The sequence below is a fragment of the Nycticebus coucang genome, chromosome 1, assembly GCF_027406575.1.
Source record: "Nycticebus coucang isolate mNycCou1 chromosome 1, mNycCou1.pri, whole genome shotgun sequence".
In the NCBI taxonomy this organism is placed as follows: Eukaryota; Metazoa; Chordata; class Mammalia; order Primates; family Lorisidae; genus Nycticebus; species Nycticebus coucang.
Genome location: NC_069780.1, coordinates 71989717 through 72005458, shown reverse-complemented (window position 1 = coordinate 72005458; position 15742 = coordinate 71989717). Strand labels below are relative to the sequence as shown.

The 15742-nt window shown below is 37.4% G+C and overlaps 1 protein-coding gene and 1 pseudogene across 4 annotated transcripts; one reads left to right on the top strand and one right to left on the bottom strand.

Annotated features, from left to right (window-relative positions):
• Positions 1-409: 409 nt before the first annotated feature.
• On the bottom strand, positions 410-14510 carry LSM6 (LSM6 homolog, U6 small nuclear RNA and mRNA degradation associated). Of its 4 annotated transcripts, none has more exons than XM_053582228.1 (5): positions 14407-14509; positions 12909-13015; positions 6804-6907; positions 3856-3969; positions 410-705 (listed from the first exon to the last, which is right to left on the bottom strand). In XM_053582228.1, the coding sequence occupies exons 3-5, from the start codon at positions 6895-6897 to the stop codon at positions 671-673; spliced, it is 243 nt and encodes an 80-aa protein (XP_053438203.1). In that variant the 5' UTR covers positions 6898-6907; positions 12909-13015; positions 14407-14509; the 3' UTR covers positions 410-670. The 4 variants fall into 4 exon arrangements, with proteins under 4 accessions (XP_053438203.1, XP_053438198.1, XP_053438189.1 ...); XM_053582223.1 differs by lacking the exon at positions 14407-14509 and adding an exon at positions 13835-13866; XM_053582214.1 differs by lacking the exon at positions 12909-13015 and having other exon boundaries at positions 14407-14510.
• Positions 715-3844, top strand: LOC128580385 (calmodulin-like; annotated as a pseudogene).
• Positions 14511-15742: the final 1232 nt, after the last annotated feature.

The window sequence follows — 15742 nt, the reverse complement described above, 5'->3', positions numbered from 1 at the left end:
GAAAACCTAAAAAGCCTAATTGCACAGGAGTTGCAGGGTGACTGTGGACAGAAAGGTTTGCAGCTAACTGGCAGACTGTTAATCTTTAGAATTTCTCTCCCACCTCAATTCAGATTCCCACTCCTTTTGTGACAGTTAGCTCCCAATTCTCTTTTCCATTTAGGTGACTGAATCCCAGTGGCTGAACTTCTGACCCTGTGGCCCCTTTATATAGCCTCAGACTGAACCAAAATGTCTTTGCAAAACACATTCACTCAAGTATTTTACATGGTAAGCAGAAGAAGATGGGATAAAGAAGGAAGCTTCTGAAATGTATTAATTGTATGTCCACTGTATACATCATTTTAGTCAGCCAGACAAGTAAAGCAAATCAAACAAAATGATCCTCCTTGAAATTTAAGTTAAATAATCTTGTAGAAAGACATAAGATTTTATTTTGTTTTTATTCTTTTAGCATTCTGTACACTGTCACAGAGGTAAAAGAAAATGACTGAAACTTAAATGTGAAATTACATCCACAATTTTATACATTTATCTTACTCATAAATCAACAAAAAATTGCCAATTATTATAAAAACATTACAAATCATACCATGAAAGAACCAAAATATAGAAAAAAATTTCATAAAAAATATATCCAACTATGAAAAGTGTTGCTCTTGTGGAGTCTTCACATCCTTCTCTTCTGCGTACTTATGTACAATACTGAAAAGAAAAAAAGAAATACATTAAAAAAAACTTGTTCTTAAATGTCATAGTAGTAAGCAGACAGATTTTGGCCTGACACCTCTGAAATTTGAAAGGAATTCTTATACCACAGAATTATTCCAGAACCAGTATATGACTACTTGTTATAAATCTAGACCTGGGGTTGACCTCTTATGAATGAAACTGTGTCTTAATCTTATTTACGTATCTGATTTACTTTGCAAACTGTAACCAGAGAGATAAAATATATGTCAAACTCCCTGGAATCTAAGAAGGCTTTATAATCAGAAGTATACCAAGACTTTTAGGAAAGTAAACCATTAAATGTACTCAGTTGTACCATGTATTTCAAATTAAGAATAAATAACATATTTGTATCAATCTCCCCACTATAAATGCTAAACTTGATGTTTACCTTTTTAATTGCAACACAATAAACAAGAACTGAGGAGGTTTTTTTCTTTAAAGATACCAAAGTCCTTATTCTGAGTTCCCTGTCAAAATCATGACTTTTAGTGTTAGCCAAAGTTTTGCTAAGCTAGTCCTATCATGACCACCCAACTGAACTCCTTGGGGCATGCGACACATAATAAAACAAAATTAGCAGACTGGCCCAAGGTTTTACAAGAGATGTATAGGCATCCTTTCACCCCTCCAAGCCTACTCAGATTCTGAACACATTTGTTTAAAGTGAACATTAAGAGATGTCTTGATCAAAGAACACAGAATTAATCAAGTACCTCAGGATCCTCTTTAAGAGCCAAAGATGTGAATTGGGGCATCTAAAAATAACTATCGTTGATTACATCATGGAAGAGGCAACATGGGAGGAAGTGTGAGAATGCCAACAGACTACGTAAAGCCCCCTGGGAAAATGGACAAGTCCTAGATCCGGTGTCCCTGCAAAAGGCTCTACCCTATCAACACTCACAAAACCTGGCCTGCTGGCAACTCTGCCATCAGCTGTCTTAAGATCATGACACTTCTTAGTAAAAGGAAGAAGTCAAATAATAATAATATGAAAATAGAAGGAATTCTGCATTACTAATATCAGAAGGACTAGAAAACAAGCAAAAGATGTATATAAAAATACATGAAGAGATATGGTAATGTAAGAACAGGGGATAGAATAACTATTATAACAAAATGTATAATTCACAGCAAAGAGATCCACCTGTTACTATTAAAGTCGTTGAAGATACTATCCAGAATTAAAGAAATCAATAGAAAAATCTGAACTTAATCCAAGAGTTCTTTTTGGAGGATGGGACCAAAAAGGGGGGTGGGGGGGACTAGTCAACAGATAATTCCCATAATTTTAAATGGCTTCTTCTCCCTGCCAAAAGTTCAAATATGACTTCATTGATAATTTTCATTTTGAAACGAGGTACTTCAAAATAAATTTTCACAAGTGGTTGTGTGGTGGCATCTCAGAAACCAGTAGCACCTACAGCATGGCTGACCCACTGACTGCAGAGCAGATTGCAGAATTCAAAGAAGCCCTTTCACTATTTGACAAGGATGGTGATGCAACTATAACAAAGGAATTGGGAACTGTAATGAGGTCTCTTGGGCAGAATCCTACAGAAGCAGAGTTATAGGATATGATTAATGAAGTAGGTGCTGATGGTAATGGCACAACTGACTTCCCTGAATTTCTGACAATGATGGCAAGAAAAATGAAAGACAGACAGTGAAGAAGAAATGAGAGAAGCATTCTGCGTGTTTGATAAGGATGGCAATGGCTGTATCAGTGCAGCAGAGCTTTGCCACCTGATGGCAAACGTCACAGAGAAGTTAACAGATGAAGAGGCTGACGAAATGACAGGGAAGCAGATGATGGTCAAGTGAAGAAGAGTTTGTACAAATGATGACAGCAAAGTGAGGACACTGTACAGAACGTGTTAAATTTCTTGTACAAAATTGTTTATTTGCCTTTTCTTTATTTGTAACTTATCTGAAAAAGGTTTCTCACTCCAGTCAAAAAAATATACATGTATAGTAATTAGGACTTCATTCCCCCAGGTTTTCTTCCCTATCCTTATCTGTCATTGTCCTGAAATCTTACTTTAGAAAACTGATCAAGAAACATGTTGCATGTGGCTTACTCTAGATATATTTAAGTCCTTCTGCACATCTAAACTTAGATGGAGTTGGTCAAATGAGGGAACATCTGGGTTATACCTTTTTTTAAGAAGCTTTTTTTAGGAACTATCAGCATGTTGCTGTTGAAGTGTGAAGTTGTAACTTGGTGTAGACTATGGACAGTCAACAATATGTACTTAAAAGATGTTTTATCCTGGTACTCACACACTATGGTTTTGTACTGCTGGTCCTGTACCAGAAATATTTTCTTTCATTGTTACTTGCTTTTAAACTCTGTTTAGCCACTTCAAGAAAAACTACTTATGGCATAATTTACCTCAAATCATTCTAAGCTGTATATTTGTTTTCCAATAAAAAAATTACAATTAAAAAAAATTTCACGGGTGGTGCCTGTGGCTCAGAGAGTGGGGTGCCGGACCCATATACCAAGGGTGGCAAGTTCAAACCCAGCCCTGGCCAAACTGCAACAACAAAAAAATACAAAAATAAATAAACTTAATTAAAAAAAAAAAAAACTAACTTAAAAAAAAATTTCACCATATTAGTTGCCAAAATAGGTAACTTAGGAACCACATTTCCTGTTTTGCCATTTTTTGTCAAACTAAAGGTTACAAATCACCACAAAAAGCATCTGAATGTTTAATAGAGAAGGGACAAATAAAGACTAAATGTCAAATTATGCAAACCAAAGATAACAGGAAAATGTACCCATTCTTACAGTTCCAACTTTCAGACTACAACAGACAGGAATGCTTGTTGGTGAAATATAATAAACTAATGTTTAAGAGATCAAGGTGCTGGATCAGTACCAATGCCTCTTTGCTCCTCATGAGTAAAGACGGGAAAGAGAGAATTTCTAGTTTCAAAATTCTCTGAAGCATCTAAAAAAAGAACTGCTCACACTGAAGAACTGAGATAGAAGCACTTAAAAATAATCAAAAGTAAAACTGAACTCTCAAATTATCTAGAAAAATCTTTGGTGATCCTGGTTATAAACAAAAGGCTTATTTTGGATGCTGTACAACTGTAAAGAAACGTTACCATTGTTTCCTCGGATAAACGCATCCCCATACTTATTCTTCAGTTGTCCATTTACATATTCTTCTGTCTGCTCCAGGGCTATATTCATGTAGCCATCCAGGCAAGCCAGGACCCCTGCAGGCAGATTTAGTCCAAAAGAAGATATACAAAGCAAATAAGAGTTGAAAATTACAGGGTATAACTTACAGCTGACAATCGTTTTATTCATTAGCTCCTAGATGTTTAATATAAAAACCCACACTATAAATGAAAGTCAGCAGACCTGAGCACAAAACAGGTCTTCACTCTATGCCAGTGTGCATGATGGCCTGGAAAGCAGTCACGTACTCACTACTACCAGGAAAAATAACAAACTGGCATGTCCCTCATGGCACGTATGATCACACAGCAACTTTTAAAGTGTTCACAAAAAATAAGAATATTCCAACTGAAAGCTAAGGACAGGAGCAGGCAGTTATGCATGAACAAATGATTCTCCGTTCCAGTGGCATCTCTTACTTTAGCTACTAAGTGAAAAATGGGTCTGGAAGATTTATTTCATTCTTTCACAACATCTACTGCAGCAGATGAATGTACTCCAAGGTTAAGAGGAAGTCTCCACAATCTGTTAAAATAATAGAAGAGGAGACAGCAGGTGCTCCTGAAAGAACATCTTAAAGCTGTGACTCACAGTGAAGAGCAGCTTGAGAATACAGGGCAACATATTGCATTATAACACATCCCATTCTGTTTTGTTACAGTTATAATATTTTCCAATCAAAACTAATGGAGAAAATGGCTAAAAACATTCCAGGGAGCATTCTAGGTAACAGTTTGAATCAATCTTTTTAACTGTGTTAAGATGGTATAAATTTTGCAAAATTTGACCTGATGATGTTTTTCAAAAGATGAAAATCTTTAAACCTTTAACCCTGTCTCTAATTTAAAGTTGTATTTTCTAGGAAAAATGTAAGCAAAAACAAATATTATGCGGAGTCAATTCGATTAGCTGAGTCAATAGTTTCATTTAAAGTCTTAACTTCATTAATATGCTTCTCACTCTCTGCCTCTGCCCCCATTATCCTCTAAACAAAAGTTTCTTTTCAAAACTGGGTATGTGTGTGATGAGAGCGTAAGATGTTACTCTAACAGAATTCTGCTATAAGCCGTAAACTTTCAAAGAATCAGAGTGGATTGTGAACAACTAATTACAATTATTTCCTAGCAAAAGAAATCTTAAGATACAACTTTAGTTTGTTTCCTGCTCTATTTTTTTATATGTAAATCACAACTGTCAATGAATAAGAACCTTCTGAGACCTGATTATGCAAATATATTTGAAAAATAATAAAAAGAATTTCCAAATGAAATGCATACTTCTGATCAAAATATCTATCCTCATAGCAAAGGTTTAAAAAAAATAAATAACCTGTCCAGGAGGTCAGAATTATAATACTCTCCCTTTTCCACGGGATAAACTACTATAAATAACAGAAAATAAGAAATTTTCTTTAAACTTAGAGACATTGCTACAAAGAGCTGTTAGAATTTATTTTTCCTCCAACCACAAAATAAACACATTCTTTTAGTAAGGTTACCTAGTAAATAAAGAAAATATAAATAAAATGAGATACTACCTGTTGCCAATTAGACTGGAAAAGATGAATGAAACTAATACAAGTGTTGGAGAAAACATGGAGGATAAAGCTGGATACTTTGATGCACAGCCTCTTGGCACCCTTTGACGTGGAAATCCTAGCCCAAAGAATTTATTCTAAAGCGATACCCAGTCGAGTGCTCAAGACATGTGTCAAAGGAGTAGAATTGTCTACAAAAAAATCGTAAGCATCTACATGTCTAATTTCCTATTAATAGGAAATTAGAAAGCATCTAATTTCCTATTAATAGAAAATCGGTTAAAAACAAAAAGAAAACAAGGCCAGGCATGGTGGCTCGTGCCTGTAATCTCTGGATGCAAAGACAGGAGTGTTAGCCAGGTGTGGTGATGTACTGCCTGTAGTCCCAACTACTCAGGAGGCTGACCCAAGAGGACTGCTTGAGCCCCAGAGTTTGAGGTTGCTGTGAGCTGTGACACAAGGACACTTTACCGAGGGCGACAGATGAAGACTGTCTCAAAAAACTCCTGTCTCATGAACATTATGAAGGCCCCGTAAAAGAGGCTTCCTGCAGCATTTCACGAGCTGGCTAGCTTGCCCTTGTGTTATCTGCTTTGTGAGAACACAGGATTCTTCCCTCTGGGAGAGACAACCCTCACCAGACAACCCAGCATGCTGGTGCCTCGATCTTGGATTTCCTAGCCTCCAAAACTGAAAGAAAATAAATTTCTGTTCTTTACAAATTACCTACCTAGTCTGAGGTATTTTGTTATAGCATCCCAGACTAAGACACTCTGCTAACAAATTAGTTAGCTATACATGTGAAATAGTCCAGGTAATTTGACATACTTTAAATTTGGAAGATCAAAAATTAAGTAACTTTAAAAATGAAATTTGATTCCCTCTTCCCCATAAAGTTAATTTCAGAACAGAAAGGCATCTTTGGATACCCCACGTTATATGAACAGGAAGTTCATGTTGTAAAATTATACTACCTAAATAGTCGCTTGCCAACCTTGAATACATCTGCAAAAACAAAGTGTCCTGCAGTCTAATTATTCATGCCTGACTTGACCAGGAATCCCTTTCAGGAAGCCTAGGAACCCATTACCTCAAAGTAGAGAAAGGAGATGAAGTCACACAAACCACACTCCAAGTCAGAAGCACACACTCAACTGACAAGAGTTGTCGCTCTGAAAGGAACCATCTCAGAAGCAGAAAAAGAGATAGGCATAAAAACTATTAATGTCCACTAATTTTTTAGATGATTGCGTGTAATTAAGAGGTTAATAAAAATCAGTCACATTTACTTATTTAGTCACACCAGTGAGCATGGAACACTGAAAATATTACCTCGATAATCCACTCCAGAATTTAATTTTACCACAACTGGCCGTCCGATGATTTGCTTTAAGAAGTCACTAGGGGTTTGCTTCCGAAGACTCATTTTAATAATCCTGATCAGAAATATGAGAAAGAGCAATAAAGGTAAAGACAAAAGTTGATTATTCAACAAAAAAACCCTAAGCCCTTAATGTATTTATAGAAAACCAAATATCAAAGACTCATAATTAGTCCATTACTGCATGACAGCAAACATGCAGTAGCAATGGAGTTAAACCAAACTATGCATTTACATGCATTATGTCATTCAGGCCCCACAACATCCACGGCACGGCCTCTTCAGAGAGAGCCCTATGTTTACAAAGCACCTGCTCTTAATCCCTTGTCACTATCACCTCACACACACTATGCTCATCTCAGCCGCCACTACCTCCATTTACTGAGCACTCTATGCTCTTTTCAAACACAATTACTTTTATCTTTACAAAAACCCTGGGAAAGTCTTAATATTAAAGACTTGATGAAAATAAAGGCACAGATGATTAAATAATTTGCCCTAAGATGTGATGGAACCAAATTGTGAAGGAAGATTCAAGCTCAACTCAGTCCTATTTTAAAGTCCATATTATATAGGATAAGCACATTATAAACAACTGATGCCTAAATGCTATCTCTGAAATGAATTATAATCATAATTGAGATAATATTTAAGCATATTATGTCAGTATTTATCCAAGCCCTTTACATTTTTTAATCCATTTAAATATCACTACCCTTTAAGGTAGGTCTTATTTTTACCTTTTTTACAGATGAAGAAATGGACAAAGAAAGGTTAAACACTCTGCTCAAGGTCACATAGCTAGAAAGTACACACCCAGCTGATGTTCTTAGTCACAACTTTAAACAGCCTTCTGAAAATTGCTTATGCAAAGTTTTTTTGACTTGATTATAACAGATTTCTGCTCTAAATAATAAAGAAAAAAAGCCTTAAAATTCAAGTGTTAACAGGAGTCTAAAATAGAGAATGAGACAGCATTACCCCCCAAATCAATCACATATACAAGTCTCATCACTCCTTTCAAAACTCAACTTATTATATAATAGCTATCTTTCTCAAAATATTTTTAAATTAACAAAACTGCAGTTACTTAAGCAAAAACTGAGAGTAAACAAATTTTGGAAAATAATCTATTTCAGTCAAATTTAGCACCAGTATTATTTAGTAGTCATCTAGCATTGAGACTTAAAAATTATTATTGATTCAATTAATATTTTAAAGATTCTCTTCAAAATTCGAGTTGTTCTTTTGTCTTCAATCAAAATTTTCATTAAACATTCTTCCATAAATAGCACTGGTTATTTCATTCCAACTCCAGAACTGAGATTTAATAATTAGTATACTTAAAGGATTCTCAAGAACGCAAATTATTTTATTTTCAATCAAAATTTGCAATAATAAACAGCCCTGCTTATTTCACTCTGAGTTCATCTACTCAATAATCTGAGTTTGGGTATAGGGTTGTTGTTTGGAGATGTTCTCAAAGTAAGTTTGTGTAGGATCAGCAGTTAGAGTAAGTTGGAATGTTAGGTTACTGGTTTTTCATTTGTTCAACAAATACATGGGTTATTATAAAAGTTCTGAGATAAACAAAAAAATCAAGAAACATAAAATCCACATAGATGTAAACCAATGAAGCCATCCAGCAACACCGATAGGCCTAGCAAGTTGAAACTTGCACAAGTCAATCAGAAAGGATGCTGTTGACAGTGTTTCTTAGAATTACAATAATGGACCGTGACACAATCTCTCTCAAAACTTCCATAGTAACCCGCGAAAGTATATGTACACAATGGGCAAGAATTCAAAACCATGTCAGGCACAAAGGCTCTGTTTAAACAACTTAAAGTTTAGAAGACTTTAAACGCTTGTTTAAAGGGTATGACTAAACAAAAATAATCATAATCTAAGTAAAATAATTTTCTTTAACCAAGAAGAGTCAACATCCTAAGTTAAACAAAGGAAAGTACAACTTTGGAAACTATTTCTGAATTTTGGGCTGTCATTTTGGACTACTCACACTTCCCCCAAAGCTTAAAAGGTATGTCTGAAATTCATCAACTGATTTTTTCACTTGACAAATTTTAATTTTGCCATTAAATTGCCAGCTCATTTTTCAGCTCCACAATCACAACAGATAACTAAAAATTACAACTACTGTTCAGAATGACTATTCGTTCAAAATTCAGACCACACAACAATTTTATTTATGCTGTTTTAAGTACAAGGAGAAAAATTACAAAGTAAATACTGTAACAGATTCAATACCCCTAACAAGCTTTATACAAACAAACAAATCTTGCTGTATAAAGATTTGTTAAGATTTGTCATGTATAAACTGCCTTATATTTTAAACGTGTGCTGTTTCGTGTTGAATACATTATAGAAAATACTAACTCTCAAGGTCTGGTACTCATTTCATGACTGTAAGTTTCATTTCCTACTACAGATCCCATTAGGCCACGATTTCTTCAGTACAAAACTGAGATAAATTATTTTTCTTTTTTTTTTTTTAGAGACAGAGTCTCACTGTACCGCCCTTGGTAGAGTGCCGTGGCGTCACACGGCTCACAGCAACCTCTAACTCTTGGGCTTACGCGATTCTCTTGCCTCAGCCTCCTGAGTAGCTGGGACTACAGGCGCCCGCCACAACGCCCGGCTATTTTTTTGTTGTTGTTGCAGTTTGGCCGGGGCTGGGTTTGAACCCGCCACCCTCGGCATATGGAGCCGGCGCCCTACTCACTGAGCCACAGGCGCCGCCCGAGATAAATTATTTTTCATGTTAAAAACCACTAAAACACATTATGATGTGAAAATCTAGTTCACAGGGATATTATTAACTACTTTACTAGTAATTTCAACTATTCCTAGAATACTTAAAATTTAAGATGAAAAAATGTGCAAAGCAAAAAATTAGAAGGAGAGTTAAAAGTTAATGACTGTCAGAAAACACTATCTGACAGTATAGGTTATTTTTTAAATGTTATTAATATTAACTTTCTGCACCTTTTTTAGAAACCACAGCTATGTTCTTCTAAGCTCACCAAAGGTAACACCTCATCCATTAAGCTCATCTTTCTATCCAATTAACATCAATCTCTTCCTTCTGTAGGCAATCAACACTTGCATCTTTCATGGAGCAAGTACTGTGTCAGACACTTGGCCTTGGGCCCTCAGAGACTACACTCCAAGGGGGTGAAAAACAAGTGAATGGAGAATTTTACAAAGGTGATATGTATTGAGATGGAATTATGCAGAAGAAGAGGGCAGAGAAGACTCTCTGAGCCTAGGTTTCCCAGATCAAAGAAGGATTTCTGGAGAAGGTGACACCTGAGCTCAGTTTGAAGTTGAGAAGCAGGGGTCCACCAGCTGAAAGAACAGTCTTAGCAAACGCACTGGACAGCATGTTTGGGTTTGAGGGTAAAATGTGCACAGGCAGGCAGGAGACAGTTACAGTAGGGAGCAGTGCCACCTTGACAGGCAGCAAGGGCCTAAACCTCTGTGTCAGCTTCCTGAACCTGAATCATTCAGGGCACTTGGAGATTCTACTCAGTTACGGGGTATGACCCAGGAATCTGTTAGCACAAGTGTGGGACATTCTTACAAACTAGGAAGTTTGGGAAACAGTGTTGTCATGATAGGGACCAGGGCAGGGTTTTAAGAAGGAAGCTGCTTGTGTTCTACTTTCAGCTTTCGGTAGCAGAAAGGAGGGAGCCGCTTAGTATAGTTTGGCATCTGATACAACCTACCGCTCTGCACTGTACACTCACATACTCTTTCCTTTTGTATTTATAAAAATACATGTGTACGTGTATAGTCTATTCTCCTTCAAAATACTGTAAGCAACATGAAAGGAGGGGCTAACAAGTTTCTCAGTTGTTCTCCGGAATATCTAAATCTCTTAAAAAATATATTGTTAAAGTTATTTGGGAAGAATACGGTTGCCACAAACACATTTTATCCATCACTTTAGGAAAGCCATATTCTTTACATTAGTCTTCATTAGGCTTCCTTGGTACTCCCTTTTACTTAATGACTTGCCCATAAATCCATTTTGTATGAGTAAATTGGTCTTGACACCACAATTTTTCTCATCACTTGGCTCAAGTAATTCTAAGTTTTCATCTTTTAAATTGGATAAGCCAGAAGGAACAGTTCTGACAATTTCTGAAGCAAGAGGTAAGACTCTTGAACCATAAACACATAAGAGGAAGACCTTTCTGCAAGGGTCACCTTGGTAAAACTTCTCCCTTCAAAATTAAAGTCTTAGTAATCACTCTCTATGCCTTCTCTCCCTCTCTTGACTCTTACTCAGGCTTGTTTTAAATGACCTATTTTCATAAATGGCTATTAAGTCAAAGGCAGTATATTTTCTGTCAGAAGCTACTGAGAGGTCTAGTAGGAGAATATCTACAAACTGCCCTACAGAGATTTTTCTTTTCTTTTGGATAAAAGAATGGTGCGGAAAAGAACAAAATTTTATTCATCCAACTATGTGCCTGGCTATATTAGATTCACAACAATTCCCACAGAAATCCTGTGAGGCAGAAAGTGGAACTATGGCGTGACCCTAAAGGTACAGATGCTCTTGTGAATATGTTAAGATTCTCTGTTAAACCTGGAGAATGGCTTAAATTCAGATTAAAATCCAGTTGGAGAGCAGTAGCGCAGGGGAAAAAATACCTGCAGAGAAATACAATGGCCAAATGGAAAGAAATAAACCTGTTTATTTGACTGATTTGAAAGTATTTACAATTTAGGGTGAAATAAATTTGAAAAGCAAAAAACTGCAAGGAAATATTATAATCCAAGTAAATGCAGTGCTAGACTAATGTATCAGTGTCTAAGGAAGGGATATGACACCAGTGGAGTGTCCCACTGGCTTCTGAAGGCTTCATAAAGAGGGCTCTCTCCCTCCCAAGGGCTAAGTGGGTCCACTCAGAGCACCTCTTTCCACTTTTAGTCCATGGCCCTTAACAAGCTGTTTTATAATTTGCCCTTTTGCTACCCATCTTCCACAGTAGATTCTAAGCTACTCAGGAATAACAGGGAAAGTATCTTACTCATTTGGTATTCCTGATACCTAAGCACACTGCCCAAATCTGTGGAAGAGACATTCAAAGCCAGTGCTAAGCAAAAATCCCTGCCCCCCCCCAACTCACCCAAACAGTAGGTACAGTGTCTAGTATAGTATCATACATGAACTTCAATAGCTAATAACCTAGTAGTACCTCCATTAGGGACCACCAAATAAAAAAATGGAGAAAACAAACATTTCTGTATCATTCAAGAACTAGATGTATCCATACCTAAACAGATGATTGTTAAAATGCAGATTCTTGAAGCCTATCCAGGTAAAAGGCACAATTTACATGTTATAAAGTTCCCCTGATAATTCCTGTAAGCAAGTAGTTTTCAACGAGGGATGATTTTGCCACCTACCCTTGGGAACATTTGGAAATTCCTGGGAACATTCTGAACTGTCACGACTAAAGAGGGTAGTTATTAGTACTAAAGAGGGTAGTTACTGGTATTAGTGAGTAGAGGTAAGAGATATTACTGCTAAACAATCTACAGTGCACAGGACAGCCCTCCAGAACAAAATATTAGTCAGTCCAAAATGTCCAATGAGGCTGCAAAAACCTGCTATAAAACCTAAAATAAAAAAGCCCTTGTCCCCTGGTCTTAAAGCAAGAAGTTTTAAAGAAATCTTCAAGGTATAACAAATGAGGACCAATAGATACATTCCAACCAGATGAGGGAGTGTAAAATACAACTTACTGAGGATAATTTATTGCAACATATAGGGAATCTGAAAATAAATGTCAAAATCTGGAAGAGGCTGCCATTCCAAATAACTATCTCTAGTCCTAGCCAAGAAAAATGGTCACATTCCCATTTTTCAGTGTTACAAATTCCTCAGAGGATTAAAATCTGTTACTTAGTACAATCTTAAAAGGAGGAAATAATCCAGGTGATACAAACATCTTTTCAATTCTGATAATTTAGTATGCCACAGTTCAGTGAGACTGCCTGATGCAGCACAGAGTACTCACTTGGGAGACAGGAAACCTGAGTTCTAATCCCAGCTCTGCTACTTAATTAGCTGTGTGACTTGGGTAGTAACTCATCATTTCACCTCTCATGGCCCCAGGTTCCTCATCTGCAAAATAAGGGAATTACGCTTGAGGACCACAGAAGTCTCTTCCCTAACATTCAGTCAGCCTGCACAGTAACTCCAATAATACACAACACAGACCCCTCTGAAGATTTCTGCACAAAATTTAAGTAAGCTGAACTGCCAGACACAACCATCAATAAAATTGATAATAATAATAATAATCTCAAAGAGAGACTGATATATTAAAAATACATTATGAGCTACCATTCTTTTGGTGAAGCAGGTACAGTCATAAAAGAATGATGTAAACTACTAACAATTTTCTGGGAAAAGAAAGAGGCAATGTGTATGAAGACCAAAAAAAGACCTTATTAAATTATAATATGTCATCTAATAATTTCACTTCTAAGTGTCTAGTCCAAAGAAATAATATGAAAAACGGGGGTAAAGAAAGTTTACTGAAGTATTATTTGGGATGCTAAAATAATGCAAAAACTCAGAAACAACCTAAGTACTCCAAAGTCAGCAAATGACTGAATAATGTATAGAACACTGGGACCTATAATAATGCGGGGACGGGGGAGCAGCCAATCAAAAGAAAATATAAAATAAGAATTAGATTTAGAAAAGAGTTTTTAAACGGAAAACTAAGTATACTGTTAAATGATAAACTAAGAACAGTCCTACACGTGCAAGAAAAAACAAATTGTAAGTTAAATTGTTCAGTGAATATTACGTTCTTCACTAAAGTCTTCAGTGTTTTCAATTTTCTACAGTAGTCACTTACTACTAGTGAGCTGGAGTGGGGTGAGTCACTATCAATATTATCTGCATCATCCTAGACAACATAAACAAGAATACCTCCTATGCACGCGCGGACACACATAAAACCTCTGGTGATGGGGCTTAATACCATACAATTGTGGGGATCCTGGCCCTCACAACTGGGTAGAACGGGCTGGTGCAGATTTTAATTCCAGGGGTCAGGCGCAGCCACCCGGTTGTAGTGGAGGCCCTGCAATTCCCCGCAGGCTGGGTTTCCCGCTGAAACCCGGGTTAGCGTCTGGGCTCTCTTAAGAGCCCTGCGACTACCCCCGAGGTCTGGGAGGCCAACTCCGTGAGAGCCAGGACCGTGCAGCTGCAGCGCGCGCGAGGTAGGCGCCTCGCGGAGTGGCTCCTGCCGCCGACCATCAGAGACCTCCTGGCCATTCCCAGCGCGGAGGAGAGAGCGTGGGCGCGGCATTTCGCTGGCTCCGCCAGCCGCCCGGCTGGGAGACCCACGTTCCCGCCCAGGGGCCCGACCCGCTCCCGCCAGGCCCTTTCCAGGGCTACCTGGCCCTGCTCTTGGGCCGCGGCAGCCGCTGCTTCCCGGTGCAACAGAACACTGGGGCTGCGTGCCGCCCCAACCAAACCCGCAGAGCCGGCCGCCTCACCTCGCGGCCGGGATCCAGAACCCTCACTCCTGACGGCCCACAAGCCCGGCCTCCGCGGACGATCGCTGCGAAAACCGAAACCGCCGAGGCCCCGGCACTTTCCTGCCTCAGCCAATCAGTGCTTTCCTTGGCTACGGCAGCTCGCGGGGGCCGAAAAGGCTGGTCCGCGGCGCAGCGCGCAAATCCAAGAATGCTGGTTTGTCTAATGGCAAAATTGGAGTAGTGGTGTCCTCTCTAATCGAGATACAAATACAGAATAAAAAAAAAAACAAAAATCAAGAAAACTGAAAGTGATCTTTTGGGCAGGATTTCTTTCAGTAGGGTAAGAAATTACATGAAGACATAGGAAACTTGAATTGACTGATAAGGTAATCACTGAGGGTACCAAGAAATGTCCTTGAATAATTTAAAGCAAATAGATAAATAAAGCAAATGCTTTAAGTCTTTAAATCCATCTTTGGATATTGAAGAACAAGTCATTATTAGCAAGAGACCGTCCCCATGGCAATGTTAATTGATACAAAAATAATTAAAATCACTCAAGTAACTCTGAATTATAATGACATTAATTGTGTTACATTATGAACTAGTTCTAGTTGAAAATTGCATTCAGATATTATTTAAGTGCTGCTATGGGAACTTGGAATTTTGCATGAATTCTCAATATCCTTGCTATTAATGGAAAGAGAGGGGGGGAAAAGAAAACTGTTACACCAAGACTTGATTCCTTTTTTTCCCTACATACCCTCATCAGCTTAAAACTTGTACTTTTATTCTATTTACTATTTGTCATACTATGAACAAAGGGATAATATCTTCAAACAACAAATCGTTGATTTTGTTAAGTGTTAAAGATCTAAGATGCAGAATTTTTTTCTAAGACAAAAATAAGTTCCCCATTTTCTAAGCTTTTGTTTAGCTAAAGGCAGAAGAAATCAACCTTTGATTGATGTTGTGGACAGAGAACAACTGAGTGTGAGTTGATAAAGAGAGACTTCCTTATATTCTATAAAAGTTCAGTTTGGATAAAGACCAAGCAGTAAGAGATTTATTGAGAGGGATTTATTTGAAGCTTTTGCAATATAATGTAATAAAAATATGATATAAATTTTAAAAATTGAGTAAATACCATTTAAATCAAATAATTAGCTGCAAATAAACCTAATAGGATATAAAACTCTGTCCCTAAAAACTGTCTACACAAAAGACATCAAATTGCACCACATTTCCCATTAGTTGTTTCAATTATCAAAAAAAAATTTTTTTCATTCATAGCTTTTTTTCCCTTTCCCACAGAGCCCTGATGGAACGGTTCAGACTGGTGTGGCGGGCAGGG